Source organism: Populus alba, chromosome 3 (genome assembly GCF_005239225.2).
Source record: "Populus alba chromosome 3, ASM523922v2, whole genome shotgun sequence".
Taxonomy (NCBI): domain Eukaryota; kingdom Viridiplantae; phylum Streptophyta; class Magnoliopsida; order Malpighiales; family Salicaceae; genus Populus; species Populus alba.
Genome location: NC_133286.1, coordinates 5,466,747 through 5,486,487, shown reverse-complemented (window position 1 = coordinate 5,486,487; position 19,741 = coordinate 5,466,747). Strand labels below are relative to the sequence as shown.

The 19,741-nt window shown below is 33.4% G+C and overlaps 1 protein-coding gene across 4 annotated transcripts; it reads left to right on the top strand.

Annotated features, from left to right (window-relative positions):
* The first annotated feature begins 8,707 nt into the window (after window positions 1-8,707).
* On the top strand, window positions 8,708-18,698 carry LOC118030986 (serine/threonine protein phosphatase 2A 55 kDa regulatory subunit B beta isoform). Of its 4 annotated transcripts, none has more exons than XM_035035253.2 (14): window positions 8,708-9,205; window positions 11,509-11,612; window positions 11,744-11,842; window positions 11,941-12,060; window positions 12,823-13,020; window positions 13,948-14,039; window positions 15,180-15,298; window positions 15,610-15,733; window positions 15,808-15,931; window positions 17,346-17,414; window positions 17,505-17,596; window positions 17,696-17,773; window positions 17,862-17,929; window positions 18,046-18,698. In XM_035035253.2, the coding sequence occupies exons 1-14, from the start codon at window positions 9,094-9,096 to the stop codon at window positions 18,183-18,185; spliced, it is 1,539 nt and encodes a 512-aa protein (XP_034891144.1). In that variant the 5' UTR covers window positions 8,708-9,093; the 3' UTR covers window positions 18,186-18,698. The 4 variants fall into 4 exon arrangements, with proteins under 4 accessions (XP_034891144.1, XP_034891145.1, XP_034891143.1 ...); XM_035035254.2 differs by having other exon boundaries at window positions 8,709-9,205; window positions 18,049-18,698; XM_035035252.2 differs by having other exon boundaries at window positions 8,709-9,205; window positions 12,823-13,023; window positions 18,049-18,698.
* Window positions 18,699-19,741: the final 1,043 nt, after the last annotated feature.

Below are 19,741 nucleotides of genomic sequence, written 5' to 3'. Positions count from 1 at the left end.
TTTTGAAGAAAACCAAAAAACTAGCTGGCCAGAATCATGAAAGTTCAAAGTAACATTACATTTCCATATACTAGCCATAAATTTATCGAGAACAGTATACCCAATCAAACATAATTTCTAGATGTCTCTGTTTGTACCAAGATCTTTAGTTAACAGGGAATGAGAGACAAGATTATTGATTAGAGGTACATGGATACATTTTGTACCCTTATTCGAAGCAGTTATTGCAGAAGCAGAACTAGCATCAATTAAGGGTAAAGATGTACCTGGAAATAGAGAACAAAGTAGTAGCGGTGTAGGAGACATACCACATATAGAACCTCTTGAAACCCTATCGACAGTATGAGGGGTTTCAACAGTATCATTATCCTCAACCAATAAAAGAGGAAGAAGGGCGAAGAGGCCCTACTACTGTAATGGGTGAATCCTCAATAATCCTTACCAAGAAGAAACTCATTTCAAGCCCTGAAACAAGGGGGAGGTAACGACCATGGTTATGACCAGGGACTAGACCTCCATAACTAGCACGAGCATTCTTATCCAGTGCACTAATAGGGGAAGCCACCATTACTGCACTGTGTAGGCGGGAGAACTTAGGGTTTCAGCTAGCAGAACACCACCGATGTCAGGTTCTAGCGCTACTGTACTCGTAGATCCTGGTAAGGGAGATGACAATTAAGGAGAAAATCTTAAAAAAGATAAGGGGGAGACCTGACTTAGAGATCGTGAATTTCGGGTTGCAACAGGAAAAGCTCCAAGTAAGAGACGAGGCCTATCATACTGTACATCCTGAAGAAGTAATGATTTCTTCTTAGATTCCACCATAATGAACTAAAAGTTTTAGCTCAACCCAAACTCAGAGGCCATCGATCAATTGGGAGAAAAACAATTTCTCTCCAGACAAAAGCTTCTCTCTCTAAAACCAAAGGATGACTGTGAGCACTAACTAAGAGCTCTTTCTTTGAGTAGTAGATTACTTTTGTTATTACTAGTGATGGTAAACTTTAATATTGAATTTAGGAATATCATACTTTTGTTATGTAATGTAATTCCAGTAATGTCTTTCGAGATGTAATTAAATATATTATCAAACATGCATTCATTAACTTAATTTCCCTCGTTCATTGTAGTATTTGCCTAATCTTGCTCTTTTATATCTTATATATAAATGTTTGAGACTTAATTTAATAATCTTTTATAACTTGTTTAAGTTAAGTTTTATAAGATATGTTTGTAGTGATTATTATGTAGAATGTAAAATGGAAAGTCGAAAGGATAGACGTAGTCTATTTTGATCTTGTTGAATATTGAAATGATCTAAAATGTTGGATCTTGTGTGAAATTGAGATTTTTATAGATGAATAATGATGTAGACAATTGAAAATGTTAAACTTTAGGGGAATCTCTATTAAAAATTCTAATAGAGAAATTATATATATTGAATTATTTGGTTTTACATTATCTAAGACTTTGAATATATTAATTTGTGTCTTAAATATAAGGTTATTACATTTGGTATTATAGCCCTAGCTTTAATTAAGTAGACTTGAAATACAAAATGACTCGTGTTAAAATGTTCCAACATGGTACGTACCTGATAGAAAGCCATAACTAATCCATCTCCAATATAGGGAAGTAATCATAATGTTGATATAGTTAAGAGATAAGGGAAGACCCCTTAGTTGATACCACTTCACATATATCAACAATATTGGTATAATCAAGGCAGGGATAGTTAATAGGACACAAGGATGTTTTCGCCTCCTTGCATGCTAGGATTTCACAACCAATGACATCAGAGAGAGAGAGAGAGAGACAAAGATAGAGAATGAGACATCCACCCAGAACACCTGTGGGTACCCCTGCACCCCGTGTTGATTCTTCTTTCTTAGAGTAGATTATAAGAGCAGTGGTTGTTGGTATGTTTAGTGTAGCAGCTTTAGCAGCCCTAGTATCCATGAAACCCATAAATAATATGGTTGGATTGGTTTGTTTAATGAATATTATGAGGGAGATAGGTTATGAGCCCTTCTTGGGAGAGTAGGATGTAAAGATTGCAGTGTGATGGATCCAGAAAATGGAAAAGATTCTGTATCATATTATAATGCTTGAAGAACTACAAGTGGATTGTGCCATTTAGCTACTTTTAAATAAGGCATAAACTTAGTGGGATACTACACAGATAAGGAGAGTCATCGAAGAGATATCTTAGGATGAATTTAAGGCGGAGTTTGAGAATAAGTTATTCTCTAGATATCATTGTAAGGAAAAAGAACATGAGTTTTTGGCCTTGAAGTAAGAAAAAATAATAGTGATTAAGCATGAAAGGAGATTTCATGATCTCTAAATATTCACCTCACAATACATTCCCACTAAACAACATGTGATTGGTAGGTTATAGGATTGATTTAAGCATGACTTGAAACATCGATTGATTGCATGATAGTTCAAGATTGTGAGAGAGTTGATAGAAGTAACTCTTAGGCATTAGAGGTAAGTATTAGTGAGGGTTAACAAGGCTAATTTAAAGGTTTTTTATAGGCCACCTTTTCCCAAAAGCAGCAAAACAAGATAATTCAGCCAGTTTAAGAAAACAAAGGGAAATCTTGGTCAAGGGAGAATGACAAATGAGTGGTAAAGGGTCAACTAAGGGATAATAAAACTTAAATGCCAATTTAATCGAAGGAACTACAAAAGAGAAAACCATCACTTATCCTTAGTGTGCCCGATATGAGTTGAGATATCTAGGGAATTACTCGGCATCGCTAAGTCGATGTTATGTTTATAGTCAAGAGGGACATAAATAGAGAGATTGTTTATACTTAGGTTGAGGATGTCATTATTGTAAAGAGAAAGGACATCTCAAGAGGGAATATTTTAGAAGGACTACTCATTATGCACAATAAAAAAGACAGCTGACACATAGTCAACAATAGTTTGTCATAGTGAATAGACCTACCAAACCAACACAGTTAGGGCCATCAGTAATATGTGATGTCTAAGAGCTTAGGGAGAAAAAACATAGGGGAGAGTGTTCCACATAACCCAAAAAGAGGTAAAAGTTACTCCTTATATGGTGACATGTATGCTACAGTTGAATTCCTTATATGTTTATGCTTTGATTGATCCTAAAAAAATGCATTTATTTATAACTAGGAAAATTATGGGAAAACATAGGGAAAACCCTAGTAAAACATAAAAGAGATTTATAAGTAGTACATTTTTATAAGAAGATATAAACATTAATCATGTATATAGAGGGTTAAGGGTTAGTATTGGTAGGTATGAGATGAAAATAGATGTAATACCCTTAAAGTTGCATAACTTCGATGTGATTCTAAAAATGAATTAGTTATGTAGGTATGGGTTCGAATGGATTGTTTTGTAAAAATGGTGACTTTCTAAGAACTAAATAGTAAGAGAGTGGTATTTAGATAAGAGAGGAATATCATATCGAATTGCATAACTTTGACGATGACAGCTAGAAAGTTGATAAGGAAAGGGTGTATGGCATACCTTGACTATGTGATAGATTCAAAAAGGATAAAATTGAATTATCCCAACTCTTTATAGTAAGGGAGTTCTCGGATATATTTTTGAATGAGTTATAGAGATTACCTTTAGAAAGGGAAGCAGAGGTTTGTACTGACGTACTACTAGGAACATCTTCTATAACCCATCCGCCTTATAGAATGAAATATGCAAAGATAACTAAGTTAAAGATCCAATTTCAAGAACTACTAAATAAAGGGTTTATATGCTTGAGCAATTTATTATGGGGAGCCCTAATACTATTTGTGAAAAAGAATTATGGCACACTTAAACTCTAAATTGATTACTGATAGTTAAATAGAGTGAGGTTGAAGAATAAATATCCATTTCCGAGGATAACTGACTTGTTCAATCAGTTTAAGGGAGCTAGAGTATTTTTTTTTAAATAAATTTAAGGTCGAGGTATTACCAATTGAGGATTGAAGAGCAGGATGTGTTAAAGATTGCTTTTAGGACTTGTTATGGACATTACAAGTTCTTGGTAATGTCATTTGGGCTAACAAATACTCCAATAGTTTTTATGGATTTGATTAATAGGGTCTTTTAGCTCTACATGGATAAGTATATTGTAATGTTTATAGATGATATTCTGATTTATTCTAGCTCATACTTAGAGCATAAACAACATTTGAGGTGTGTATTATAGACATTAAAAGGCTATTAGTTATAAGTCAAGCTGAGTAAGTGTGAATTTTGGCTTAAGAAAGTGATCTTTCTTAGGCATGTGATATCAAGAGAAGGGATATTTGTGGATCTAAAGAGGATGAAAGCTATTTTAAAGTAGGAAAGGCCTATTAATGTAACAAAAATCCATAGTTTCTGACATGATCAAAAGATTGATGTCTTCTCCCAAGTGTAGGAGTGCCGAAGTAATAAATAACCCGGCAAGACCGGGGTCGAACCACAGGGAGGTTAACTATAATAATAATAATAATAAGTTAAAGAGGATTTTGAGGTGTAAGATTAATGTGAGGATTCAACAATGATAAAAACAATTGTCAAGGTTAGAGGATCCACTAATTGTATTAAAAATAAGTATAGTATAAACTCTTTCTATTAATCAACTGGAAACCACACACAAAGAAGGTTCCCATCAGATGATTTATCTTTAATAGTTCATTATAAATTTTTAACATGATCATATTAATTATCTCATTTTAGTTACACTATACTTTTAAATATTTTCAGGAATTCATTATGGTAACTTATGTTAACAACAAATCAAGTTCCTTTCATAACACATATGTAGGTTATACCATACGGTTGGCTATAAAAGTGTCAAGTATTTGTTGTGCCAAATGTTATACAACACAAATCTAGATTAACCATTTAACAAGCAAGGTATTAAGAATTAATAAGATAAAAAGATAAGACATGTTAACAACAAACTTTCTTGGATATAAACATTGAAGTCCATGTTGAGTTTATATTATACATATTCTAACACCATTAGTGAAACATTTTCATCTTGACATAATAAACTTAGCTAAACATAATGAAGAAGAGAAACATAAATAAACAACATAAGAACATAAGTATAGTAAAAGAAATGAAAAATATAAACAAGAGATTAAGAAAAATATAACATGAAATAAAACTTAAACATTACAAAAATATAAAGAAATAAATAAAAAGTATGATCTTAATCTGAACAACTAAGATGCCTACATGCATGGCAAATGCCTTCTTTTATAGGTCAAAATTTGAAACTATTGATTTGATGACTAATTGTTGAATGAGTGGCCAACTCTTGACTTAGTGAAAATCCTTATCTTCTTGTTTGAACAAAATATCATTGCTAACATTAGAATTGAAACCAAATATACTCATGAAAGTTCTAGGAAATTGTCTTATCTTTCCAGGAAAAACATTTGAGGCCATTTGGACTTCTAAAACTCGAGATATGAGTTGAACACTAAACAGTGTCTAGGTTGCAAGACAGATTCAGACTTCTCTGTTGTTGCTATAATTTGAACTTGAAAACAACCTTTTTTAATCTTGAAGTCCCATAAAAGTTGTAGGTCTATGTCTTACCTTTCCATCCATATAAAACAAACCTAAATCCAAGATCTACAACTCCAGATATGACTCAATTACCGAACAGTGTTCTAGTTTGGACTGCACCAACATCTCTTTTCTAAGTTTGACCCTCTATTTGTCCTTTCAATTTCAGCATTTAAATTCATCAATCAATCCTTTCATTTATGTGATAGCCCTGCATTTAAGATGAACATTTACCATAAATTAAATGTATCTTATATTATTGGATATGTTATTATAAAACATGCTTTAGTAAGGAGTTATTGATACTTCAAGTGCAAAATGATGATATAAAACCTTGATAAAAATATACTTTTAAGTACTAATCAGTTTCTTTGGTTTAACTAGATATTATAAAAGGTTTATTGAGGGGTTTTCCACAATAATGACCTCTCTAACTCGATTAACTTGGAAGGAAGTTAGGTAGGAATGGTCTAAGGATTGTAAAGAAAGCTTAGAGGAATTGAAAAAAGGCTTACCACAACCCCAATATTAACCCTTCTTTCAGGATCTGAAGGGTTTGTAGTCCATAATGATGTGTTTAATAAGGAACTTGGGTGTGTTTTGATGTAGCATAGGAAGATGATTGTCTATGCATCCATACAATTGAAACCTCACAAAGTTAATTATTGAGTTCATAATTAAGAGTTAGCTCTTTAATTTGACAATAATAATATTTAGATAACTTTTTTATGTGTGTGTTATACAGTTGTAATTTTTAGATTGAAGAAAACACTACAAATAACACGAAAACTTAAATAAAAAATGGATATAACCTGATTTTAGAGTCTAGTTTTGATACCAACTTATGTGAATTTGGAGGTTAAGAACCCTTGAACTCATATGTAATAAAGAACAAATCCTGGATAACAAAAACTCAACACAATGATAAGTTGAACTAAGATACCAAAGTTATTGGAATAAGACCCAACCCAACAAATTATATGTAATCATGAACTAAAAGTATACGAAAGGACACCACAAAGACAATTGATATTTGATAAGTTTAAGATAAGTTAATAAAGAGTCAATAGGTAAGAGCAACACAAACACATAAAATATTATTATAAAATCAAAGTATGCAAAAAAATAAAATAAATAAACACAACCTAAATAACCTTTTTTATAATAGTTAAAAATGTATTGAACAAGGATAAAAAACTAATAAAAGAGTACTAATCCAAATAGAAAAAAGAATTCTAAATCAATTAGAAAAATAGTGTAAATTTTGCACAATAGCTTCTAGACCTTATTACAAAGCCTTCTAAAAGTTCAATCACTATAAGATTTTAACCCTATATAAAACAAGACCTTTAGAATCTTCTGGAAAACTTCTGGCGTGATCCAATAGTCAGACTGGAAATTATATGTATTAGTGTAAAACTGTGCATTAGAAAAATACAACCTAAAACCGACTTAAACTTGTCCAACTCCTGCATGGATCACATTAATTACAACTTGATCATTCCTTGTTGAAATATGAAAGCTTGACTTGGGCCAAATATTCTGAATAATCCAATTTAATATCACTTTAATCTTTTAATCCTTGACCCTATAATTGATCCAATTGACACCTTTAATATGTCATTTGATGTAGATAGCCAATTCTCATCAAAATACCTAGTCACCAATTAATGATATTGAATTCTTCCATTATCATCACTCAATCAAAACTATTTGTCAAACTTAAAAAAAAAACTTATCCACTAACATTATCACCACAAAGGATATTATTAATTGATTAAACAAAATGAAAGAGTGAACCTTAAAAACAAAAAATCCTTTAAGTATATATGTAATTTATATTAAGTCTTCAAATAATTTTCTACCTCTATTAAGTGCCAAAAATTTTAAAAATTCTTATTTGAGTATTTCCATGCTTACACTCATGTATAAATTATACTTATTTTTTTTTCTTTTTTTACAAGAAAGAAATTTGTTTTATAGGAACTTAATGGATTCAATTGGTGATTAAATAGATGTGCTTATTTTCTTATATTTTGTATTCAAATATTTAGGATAATTTATTAAATTTGCCATGTAGATATTGGAAAGGCATCCTTAAGGTACAATTGGCTTAGTCAAACCCATACAACCTGCTAGGTCAACCTGGAACTTAGGTGATTTGGCATAACTCGGGTGAGAGCCGATCTTTTTTTAACATTTTTTTAGCCAACTCAGCCAAAACATTATTGACAATAATCAAAACAACACTAAACCCAACAATGATTCCAATGACCACCTGTAATCCTCAAGATCTTCCCAAAAGAAGGCCACTCTATCTCTTGAATCTTGTTTGCCACTCCACTCCACACCACAAATTCCCTTTGCATTTGCCTGTATACTCCATTGCCTTCTTTATCTCCTCTCCCAACTCCACTCATCGAAAACTTTGACTTTGATTTAGATTTCTCCACTACCTATGATTTCTTTTCAATTGCCTTGGTTACAAAACAACTTTGGTGTTTTTTTAGTTGGTAATTGTGAGTGTTTTGGGGTGAGATTGAGAGATAGTATTGATATGTGGAGATTTGAATTATAATGTAAGGTTTAACTTAGTAGATTTTGATGAAGGCTATGTGTGTGGGAGCTTTAGTGAGAAAAAAAAGAGCACCATTTTATTTTTATGCTTGATTAATAAATGTTTTTTAAGGTGGGTGGATAAGAAAGAGAAAGGCATTAGCATTCATGGAGGTTGTGTGGGTTGGGTTTCACAATATGAGTCTTATAATGTTTTCATAGTTTGTGAATTATGGATATTGATATATGGTTTCTTATATATGGTTCAGGTTGCACCACTTGGTATTTTGTTAATAGCTTAAATTAAGCTGTATATTATTTGTTAACTAAATTATTTTTTTATATTTATTCGAATCAACTTGTATAACTTAGAATTTGATCTCTTAACTAAGTTAACCCATGTAATTCGAAACCAATCCTTTAGCCGAATCAATTCAAGTTTAGTTTAATGACCATGAGAGAATAATTTTTTTAAACAACTAAATGTTTTGTTGTCTATGCTCCTTTTCATCAATAGTCAATTTTAAAAACAATGTAGAAGAAAAAACCATTAAAATCCCCATTTTCTACTTTTAAGTAAACATTGTGTTCTCGGGTTTTCCTTTTTCCCAAGAGAGAGAAAGTGGAATTTTATTTTTCTCATTTGGCCTCTAGAGAAATACAAAGTGAAATAAAAAAAAAAAGGAAAAGAAAAAGACCAAACCAAAAACACAAAAGAGAAAGGCAAGAAGAGAAGAGAACTGTCTCAAATCTCAATGGTTGAATTATTTTTATTTTTATTATAATAATAAATAATATAACAATATATCTCTCATTTAAGATATGAAAATGTTGAGGATGGGCTTTGGTGGGTTTCTGATATTAAGCTGAAAGAAAGATGCGATCTTTCTTAATTGACTCACTGACTTACTGATTCATTGGTTTGATTGAGTTTGAGATTTAATCTGGGCCTGACATTTGATATCTGATCGTCAAAACAAAATGAACGGTGGAGATGAAGTTGCTGAAGCTCCGCATGTTCCACCACAGCCTCTGGAGTGGAAATTCTCTCAGGTCTTCGGTGAACGAACCGCCGGTGAAGAAGTGCAAGAAGGTAACATGTTATTCATTTGGATCCACTTGATATTCGATATGGGTTTTGCAAATTAGGGTTGGTTTTTGGGTTTTGGATCCGAAATCGATTGTGCCGGATCAGATATTGTGTTTTGGTTTGTGGCTTAATCAGTATTTTGTGTTTTGATTTGAACGAGTTACTCCCATATTTTTTTTTTGATACAGTAATTAATTAATCAAGTAGTAGCAGCAGCAGTGTTCTAGTGAGAGCTTGGTGAGTGAGTGGAGAGTGGTTTTTTTTTTTTTTTTTTAATTTAATTTTTATGATGTTGCATGCAATGGGTGTTTTATTTAAGTTGCAGATTACTTGAACTTGATGGCTATAGTTTGGATCTTAATGATTTTGTATAACCAATCAGTAGTTTGGAGTTTGTTACGTAGTTGATATGTTTGATTTAGTGAAGTGTAATTAGACTTGTTTGTGTTTCTGTGGATAATTAGTTTTTCTTCGGTTTATAGTTGAATACATTTTTCATATGTATATAAGTGATTAGGGTAGGGCAGGTTCAGTGGGAGACCTAAGTTTTGTTCTATTTTTCTTGTTATTCGTTGTTCAAGAACAATGCACACGGAGAATAGGAGAAACTTCTTTCGAGTTGAGTAGAGCTTTAGAGTTTTACTTTTATTTTTTCCTTGTCTATATCTCTGGATGTTGCTTGATTTATATTGGTTTGAAAATCAACCAAATGGTTTTTTCTGCATCATTTCCAAACTTGTGTAAATTAAATGAGAGGTTTCTCCGACTTGGAGGAGGGTTTCAATAAAGAAACCCCATGGAAGAAATGTCATTGGTGGTTTATCTATAGATATACAACATAAAGAGTTACTTTATTTGGATCCAAAATGAGGATGGTGAGGTAGGTGGCATTCCAGAAAAAAGGGACATGCATGTATTTTTAAAGCTTTGAGAGGGTATGGAAAGAGGTAAGTTGAAGGGATGCTGTGTCCCATTAGTTACTGAAGTGGAATGAAAACTGTGAACATGAAGAAGGATTATAAGAAGTTATTTAAACTAAAGAAGAAATGAAGGAACGATCCACTTATGTTTCTGTTGGAGCAGTATTTTGGGAAATAACATCTGGCACAGTCTAGACCTGCATCTATGCATAAACTGTAGCTTTGAACAGTGCAATATTTTTCCTGAAGGTTGCACATCTAAAACTTACAACATTGCAGATGAGATGATGGATTAATATGAATAAACATAGTGACAAGTAGTAAGTGCTGAAACTGTGCCAGTAGTTGAGATGCCAAGGTCTATGACTTTGAGGTGGTTGGGTAAAGAGTGACCTTGAGAAATGAATGCTTCCATTCGTTGGTTTCTTCTATCGAGGACTTGATGGTAGAAGATTGAATCTCTAGATAGATAGGAGTGAATATCCATAATATTTAAAACAAGGGACATAAAGTTTTGCTCTGTTCTGTGGGTGTATGGACATATGCTGACTATTTGTTGCTGAAAGTATATATTTCTACATGAAAGGAATCACTATAATTTCTCTAGGAGGATTCTGGTACAGAGTGGCATTAGAAGTTGCATTCTTTCATTTGGAAAAGATTGTTATAATTTCTCTAGGAGGATTGTAGTACAGAGTGTTCTTTGAAGCTATTTTCTTTCATTTGGAAAGGATAGTTGTGGATATCAGACAAGATTTTTATCGAGAAACTTATCTTGAAAGTCTTCTTTTGGTTCAAGAAGGGTGGGGTTGCAGAATTGTGCCATCACTGCTATGAAACTGAGTATTTGATTGTTTTGCCCTGGCAAATCTTTTTTTTATTGGTGCACAGGGAAGTAGAATGGCTGCTTGTTTGGTTGGCAAGTACAACTGTATATAGTGGAATCTTGAGTTCGGTAATCAGTATCTGTAAAAAATGACTTTTTGCTAAAGATCCAGCATCATGTGGGAGAAAAGAGCAAACTGTTTACTAGATTATATTTTGTTTATGCAAGACCCTGCTTACCTTACTATGTATCTCCAGCAAGTGCAAAGGACATTCTGTTGTAGGAGCTGTGTTGGTGTCCTATTGGATACTCTCACAATGTGCTGCTCATTGAGAGCCAGTAGCTTCTTTCTTTGTTTAGGAATCACTGATAATGATGTTTTGGTTTGTACTGTTCTTATTTTCACGCTGTATATGTTATTTGTTTATGTGTTTATTTATTTGTTTGCTATGCTTTTCAACAAGTTCGTATATTTCGTTTGTGCTACAATAATATTATTTGCAACTGTATGGCAGAACATATAATAAAATTCCTTAATCTTATTGTGTTTCTTTCTGCAGTTGATATAATTTCAGCTATTGAATTTGATAGAAGTGGTGATCATCTTGCTACTGGTGACCGTGGAGGCCGTGTGGTTCTCTTTGAGAGAACTGACACTAAGGATGTATGCTCTTTCTTCCTATTCTAGCTTTGTTAGCAAAATGCAATATTGATATTTTTGCTAATAGTTTCTTGTTAGTGGATTATTGTCATGTTAGTGGCAGTATTATGACAAACCTGTTCTGTAATGTGTAGCATGGTGGATCCAGAAGGGATCTGGAGAGGATGGGTTACCCAATTAGTAGGCATCCTGAGTTTCGATATAAAACAGAATTTCAGAGCCATGAACCTGAGGTCTTCATTTCTGTCATTTATTCCTGGTCTGATTTCAGATGCATTTTGGCTTACCAAGCTTCTAACATTCACACTTGCATGTTCATTTCTTTTTTCAGTTTGACTATCTCAAGAGTTTGGAAATAGAGGAGAAAATTAACAAAATCAGATGGTGCCAAACAACCAATGGTGCTCTTTTTCTCCTATCTACTAATGATAAAACCATCAAATATTGGAAGGTAGGAAAGGAATGTTATCTTGAAGCATGATGAAAGGCTAAATACTTTTCATTTATCATGTCTGCTAGTGAGCTTCAACTACCTAGTTTGTTATTATGCTACCTGGTCAGTGGCCAGCATGCTTCTGTTCACATGGCATAAAAATGGGAATAAATATAATCATTTTCTTATTGATCTTCTTCGAGGCCATTTTTGATCAAAAATCTTAATTAGGTTTTTTTCTGTCTTTGAATTTGTCCAATCAAATAGTCTTGCCTACAAGGATCTAGTCATAGTTTAAATGAGAGGTATGTAAATGAAACTGTGTATAGCATGTTATGGTGTTTACTTGGTGTGTCAAAAGCATACAGGATGTTACTGATTTGCTGCTTTACAGAAACACTGCAACTTAGTGCATAACAAAGAGCTATATCACTGGCCCTGTAATTAGTCAGAATGTGTTCAAAAGAGCTTGAATGCATAGTAGTGTTTTAGAGAGGTTGAATGCGTAGCATGCATCCCCAGAAATATATGCAGGATGAATTTTATTATCTGTGCTCAAATGTGGGCTTATACTCATAATGTCTAGGTGTATCTTATAATCAAATTATCTAGGTGTATCTAAAAAATCATAATGTCTAGGTTTATCAAAAGCAGAACACCTCATATATCAACTCCTTGTCCTGACTGCTTCAAGTGATATTATTATTGATTTTTTGGTCCATGGTAGCTACATTTTAAGCCCACTTATTTTTTTGATATTTCTTTATGAGAATTGGACAGGTCCAAGAGAAGAAGGTGAAGAAAATTTCTGAAATGAATGTGGACCCTTCTAAAGCTATAGGAAATGGTAGCATTGCCAGTTCAAGCAATTCAAGTATTGGTAAACAATATCTTGCAAATGGAGGAGACAAGTACGATTTACCAAGCAATGACTTCAGCATTCCTCCTGGGGGCTTTCCATCATTGCGTTTACCAGTGGTAGTTGTACTTAAACCATTCCATTTCTTTTCCTTTTCCTTTTGTGAATTGGTTATGTTTTTGAAATAAGTAAAACTAACTCCAGTTTTAACATTTTTTTTTTTTTATCCAAAATAGACGTGCTCATGTCTGAAAGAGTATGAAGTACAATTTTCCTTGAATTGATTCCTCCAATGTAACTTTATGACTACAGAATCTTTTGCTATTTAAAAACGTCATCAATTGATTTGCTAATGTACTCTTGGAAGTCAAGCCTTGTTTTTCTCTCCATTCAAATGTACCATAGGAAAGGGCCATCCATGAAAAATCACTGGATGGAAAAGAAATAATAGGCCTTACATTAAAATGGAAAGATGATAACACAATGGAACAGGCCATACAAAAAAAAGCTTGTCATCTTACGAAACAGACTGTTGTTCAATTATAACCAAAATCCATAATGCAAGAGCTCAAAAAACAGAAGGAAATCCCAACAACTGGATCGCTTAACAGCTGAATAAGTCACCAAATGAAATTTAAAGCAACCAAACACTCTGAAAGAATTTTCTCTTATCTCCACTTTTCACTCACCCTCATATGCAGTAGTGCATTTTTTAAAGGCCTCCTTGTTCAAGGAACAATGCTTTCAATTGATTTTGTAACCTTTCTATGTTACTGGTGTAGCGTTTGATGCTATGGTTACTAAAACAAATAATGAGTAATTTGGTTTCCCTTTGCACCCTCTATTTGTGTTTTTTTTTTCTTCTTTTTTTAATGCTAGATATATGAGGTATGAATCAAATTCTGGAAGTCTTTTATTTTCCTTTTTAGGGGTGGGGGGTGGGGGGTGGGTGTGGGTGGTGTTGATAAATGGAAACAGTTGTTTTTTGATGAGGTTGATTTGTTATTTGAACTGCTTGCATTATCTTTTGTGGATCTAACTCTTAGGTGACGTGCGATGAGACAAGCTTGATGGCTAGTTGTCGAAGGGTATATGCTCATGCTCATGATTATCATATTAATTCAATTTCAAACAACAGGTCATTCCTTTTCTTTTGTGGTTGTTTCGAGCTTGTAGTTGCATCTGTTTTTCATTAGTTTTGTTCTTTTAAGGTTTTCATTATTGTTTAGTTCTTGGGTTCATTCTTGGACAATGGTTAGACTTTAAAACAGTCTACAGATGTACGTTGCAATTTTTCCTTTTTTTTTGGTTGATGATGGAAATCTGTCACTACTACTTGGCATTCATGATTGTTTTCTTCAGAAAAACTGACATTGTGATAAAAGAGCAGCATTGCCACTGATGTTGTGTTGTATATTTTATTGCTATGTGCTTGTAGCATGGTTTGTTTCTAAGGTGCTCTTTTGTAATGTTATTGAGTCCCATGGGCTTTAAAATTGGGGAGGAAGACAGAGATGATAAGATTTTGTGCTTCTTATTTTTTATTTGGAATGTTTCTACAAATGAAAAGAACCATGTTTTGGCCTGTCCTAATTCTCAAGATAGACAATATAAGAAAGAGAATAGCAAAGAGGAACAAGCAGGAGCACATCTTGTCCCCTGAAGTTGAAGAAACAAAATAAAGAAAACTCAGGATGAGATTGCACTCAATCTTTTCTGAATATAGCCAAAAGAAATCATTCTAAGCCGCCTGATATCTCATAAAAGAAATGAAAACCATTATTCTATCCCATTACAGCTGCCTCAAAATGGAATGATTGAAGATTCTAGGAACTCTTCTCCAGGCTTGTAAAGTTGTTTTTTATTTCTTAAAGTGGCAAGCTAAAAATCTCACACGTTAAAACAGCAAACATTTGAGCCATAAATTTTATTGAGTTTAAGTGTCTCTATAGTCACTGACCTTAGTTTTTTTCTTACTCAATTTTATCTTGCCTTCTTCATTTGTTCAATTTGTCCTTTTTGAAGAACAAAATTGCACTGTGCATGCAAATCGGATGGTATTGGCTTGTTCTTTGCATTATCTTTGGATCTGTTGTGCTAGACATTGCATATTGAGGGTTTCTAGACATGCTAGTTTTGCTCATTGCTTCTATATGGAACACATAATGAAAGATTATTGTCACTAGACTAGCATCTCTTGTTTGTTCAAGCTTGTCTGATACTGTTATGATTTTATTGAAATTTCTCTAATCTTTCCATCCTGTGTCATATATTCCAGTGATGGTGAAACTTTTATATCCGCCGATGACCTACGAATAAATCTTTGGAATTTGGAAATTAGCAATCAAAGTTTCAATATTGTTGATGTCAAACCTGCAAATATGGAGGATCTTACTGGTAAGCTCTTTGTTCACTGATGCTGATTGTATTAAGGATGTAAATTTAAGCATTAATGCACTTGTGATCAAATTTTGAGGATTCTGGCTTTGTATATTTCACCTTTTGGAATTCAGTTGGTTTTCCTGGTGCACATGAACTGTTTTTTCAATACTGTCCTTTGCCTTCCCATATGAATTTCTGAATAGATACTGGACAATGTTTGCCATCCTCTGTCCCCCCTTTGGTTGGGTAATTGATTATTTCAACTGCTAAGCATCTGTATTACCTATATTCTTTTGAGGTCTCAACCTGTACACCTATCCCTGCAGAGGTTATAACATCAGCAGAATTCCACCCCGGCCATTGCAATACGTTAGCATACAGCAGCTCAAAAGGCTCAATCCGACTCATTGATTTGCGACAATCAGCTTTGTGCGACTCTCATGCCAAATTGTAAGTGTTATTTTATATCGTGCATTTACTTCCAGTACTATAAACAGCCCACCAGTAACATCCTCTGCATACAGGTTTGAGGAACCAGAGGCACCAGGCTCGAGATCATTTTTTACAGAAATAATTGCCTCAATCTCTGATATTAAATTTGCAAGGGATGGAAGACATATACTCAGTCGTGATTACATGACTCTTAAGGTTTGGGCTTATATAATTACAAAGATTTTGGTTCATAATTTTTCATTGAATTTGCTGCAAGTCTTTTGGATACATATATTCATAGGAGTCAAGGTTTGTTACATAAAACTGGCCTCCTAAGCATGCTATGTTGTGGCTTATAAGCATAGAAGAAATGTCCATCTTTGCAATCCATAGGATGTCCAAACAATATGATTCCAACAAATGCAAATTCATCAGGCAAAATGTCTAGAGATAGAATTTGACTTTTCCTGCAAATTTGTTTTATCTATGACCTGTTGTGGGAAGCAAGAACCAGGAGGTTATGTCTGTAACAAGGTTCCAAGACATTGGACAGTAAGTACATAATAGGACTCCTCGTGCTCTTAATCTGAAAACCATAAAGGTAAAAAGAATGTTGGTATTCTGTTTTTTTTTCTTTCTTTACTTGATCAAGTGTTTCAATTTATGCTATGGTGTCAAGATGAGATGATTCAGGGAAAATGAGTTCTGTATGAAATTTCATGATAAGTAATTGGCTCAGGGAAATTGAGTGCTTCATGATATTTTATATTACAATAAGCATCTAAGCAAAAACCTAAGCACTTTTGCTAGCTGGTCAACACTAGTACTTTGTTTCCCTTGAAGCCATTTTGGGCAAAGAACAACGTCAGGCTTACCTTATACGAACTTATAGAAATGCAAACTACTGGATGATGGCAAGAGTTTGGATTGATGATGTGTGCCATGTTAGTTTGTGACTTTCAGATATTTTTAAAACAAAAATAACTACAAGGAATGAAAGTTACAAATTTTACACAAATAGACATGAAATAATTGACTTAGAAGTTTAATAGATTTACAACTCTTGCCCTTTTGTCTGTTCGTGTAAAATTTGTTTTAAGTTTTATTTGTGATGTGCAGCTTATCCAAATTTTTATTCTAGTTGATTTGTTAATTTTGCATCTATGGAGTGCATGAGCACTTTATAGGTTGTGTTTACTTCAAGACTAATTTGCTCTGTGTTTCTTTTAATTCATCTGTTCGAAAAATGTATTTGACTGTTGAAATAAGAATTTCTCTTTTTCATAATTGCAAAATGTTTGGTAAACTATATTTGCCGATTGAAATATGAGAATTAGTAGTAAAATGGAGAACTAATTTTTCTAAACTTGGTAAATTTAGAAACTAAGTCTTCCAAGAAAACAGTCCGCTGGTAAAAACAATCTGCCTCAGTTTTCTATTTTCTTGAAAAGATTTCTCAAGCAACTATTACTTCTGGTTCTGCTTTGTGCTGATGTTTCAAAAAACTACAATCTAGTATTTAAGTTGATTTTGTTTTCATGGCACCTAAAGAAGATATGCATGCATGTACTTGAAGTTAAGTAGCAATTTCAATTTCATGATTCTCAGTTGTCTATTTTCTTTATAATAGTTGTGGGATATCAATATGGATTCTGGTCCAGTTGCAACCTTCCAAGTTCATGAACATTTAAGACCAAAGGTGAGATTCCTTTCTTTAGACAAAATCGGACCAGGGAATTTTCTTTGTTAGGTTGTGTCCATTCTAATTATATTCTTTGAATTTACCCAGTTGTGTGATTTATATGAAAACGATTCAATCTTTGATAAATTCGAGTGTTGTTTGAGTGGTGATGGATTGCGAGTTGCGACAGGCTCCTACAGGTCAGTGGTTTTTTTTGTCCTCATATTTGGTCATTGTATTATTGTTATTGAAACCACAATTCCATGTGCCTTAGTTTGGTATTTTTTTCATGTCCCCAGCAATCTGTTTCGGGTATTTGGTTGTAACCTAGAAAGTACTGAGGCAACAACTTTGGAAGCCAGCAAAAATCCAATGAGGTAGTTTCTGTTTGATATATGAATGAGATTGAGAGTAATGATTTTGATAGTTGAGATGGGACATCTTATAAATCATGAATTATATTAGGAGACAAGTCCAGACCCCTTCAAGGCCTTCAAGATCCCTAAGCAGCATAACACGTGTTGTAAGACGGGGTCAGTGCTTTCACTTTGCCTCTTCTTCCTTCCTCCCTACATTGCACCCCTTTCCATGTTCTTTTGTCATCTTAACAACTTGTTTTTATTATATTAATCTGGAGATCACTCGATAGCAGGAGCAGAAGGCCCAGGAGTTGATGCAAATGGAAATTCTTTTGATTTCTCGACAAAGTTGTTGCACTTAGCATGGCATCCTACTGAAAATTCCATTGCCTGTGCTGCCGCAAACAGCTTGTACATGTACTATGCATAAAGATGATCCCAGGAAGAAATGTATTTGCTTGGTGAAGTTCTTGGGTTGCTGTTGGAGAAGATTCCTTTTCCATTCCCACCAATGAGCTAGGCGGAGGCTATGTCGAGTTTTGCATTTGAAATGTCCTTCAATCTGCAGCACCTGCTATGTTATAGAATGTTCCTGAAATGGCTATTGCAGAATCCATTTGGAAGCAGCTTGTTATCATTCTCCAGGGAGCTGGCTAGATATCAATTTTCTTCCCTCCTCTCCTAACCCCAAAATTCCTTTCCTTTCCCCTCCTTTTCCTGATATCTTCTAAAATAGAAGATGCAATTATGTTCGAAGTTGTGATGGGTTGAAATCATTAGAAAATGTGATTGTAGTTCTTCTACAGCAAAACATAAAAGATGATGTTAAGTAAATTTGCCACTAAGTCCAAGGTGAATGTAGTTACGTGGATCTTGGTGGGAAGGAGCTGTTGAAACTTGCAATGCAATTTTTCTGTTTATTCTTTATTATTCTTGAAACGTATATCCTGTGGTTATTTCCCCTCTGGATTTACTGTTTTACCCTTCCTTTCTGGATTGCTGATTCTTTTGCCCCTAGGATCACCAAGTAAACTACTGGCTCCAATTGCCAGTTACCCGCTTCATACTATCTTGTTGCGAGGATATTCAGTATTTGCCTCAAGTATGAAGGTTATTGTATTTTTTTTTTTACTTGAAAAAGCAATTAAATGTTTGCATTGAACCTCTGCAAGTTTTTCTTGATTTTTTGTTACCGTTGTTTCCATGTTTAAAATGATGCCTTCATGTATCTTACAATCTTCAATCTTACAATCTTCAAGTGTGACAGTGATCTTGCTTTCATCATTATACACATTCCAAACGTGGATCTTACCTTCAGAATTTAAGAAATTAACGAATGATCACTCAGGCTCTCAGGGAAATCTGTCCCCGAAGTATATAATATTTTGAAGTCATGCATGCATGTAATAATGTACATGGCAAATACGCAACATTATAGAACTCTAAAACGCAACATTATAGAACTCTAAAACGCGTAGCTTTTCCCACGCCTCCTATGCATAAGTGAATGAAAGCTTTTTTTTTTTTTTTTTTCTTTCACGCCTCACTTTACTCATTATTAATATATTATTATAATAATATTATATTATATTATTTAACTGTCTTATTTTTTTTTTTGTTTTTAATTTTTTTTGTTTTTTAATTAATTTTTTTTGTTTGATTTAGTTTGTTGATATTAAATTTTTTTCTATTTAATTATCAGATTTTCATAACATGTATCTTGGCTTGACGGGTTAACTTGGTTTGGTGGGTTAACCCAGTTAACTTTAGGTAAACCCGTTAATTTTTTTTATTTATTTAGTTATCAAACTTTCATGATGCGAATTCAAGATTTGACGTGTTAATCCAGTTAATTCATATTTTTTTCTTTTTCTTCATTAGTTTTTTTTTTTCTGTTGGTTTTTTTTTTTTAATCAATCTATTTTATTATCACACTTATATGACACGACCTTGTAGCCAGACCTACATCTACTATTGAATCTGGTA

Coding starts and splice junctions, on each gene's coding strand:
- LOC118030986 (XM_035035251.2), top strand. CDS start 9,094: ATGAACGGTGGAGATGAAGTTGCTGAAGCTCCGCATGTTCCACCACAG. Junction 11,843..11,940: donor TTCAGAGCCATGAACCTGAG/GTCTTCATTTCT, acceptor TTCTTTTTTCAG/TTTGACTATCTCAAGAGTTT. Junction 14,040..15,179: donor AATTCAATTTCAAACAACAG/GTCATTCCTTTT, acceptor CATATATTCCAG/TGATGGTGAAACTTTTATAT.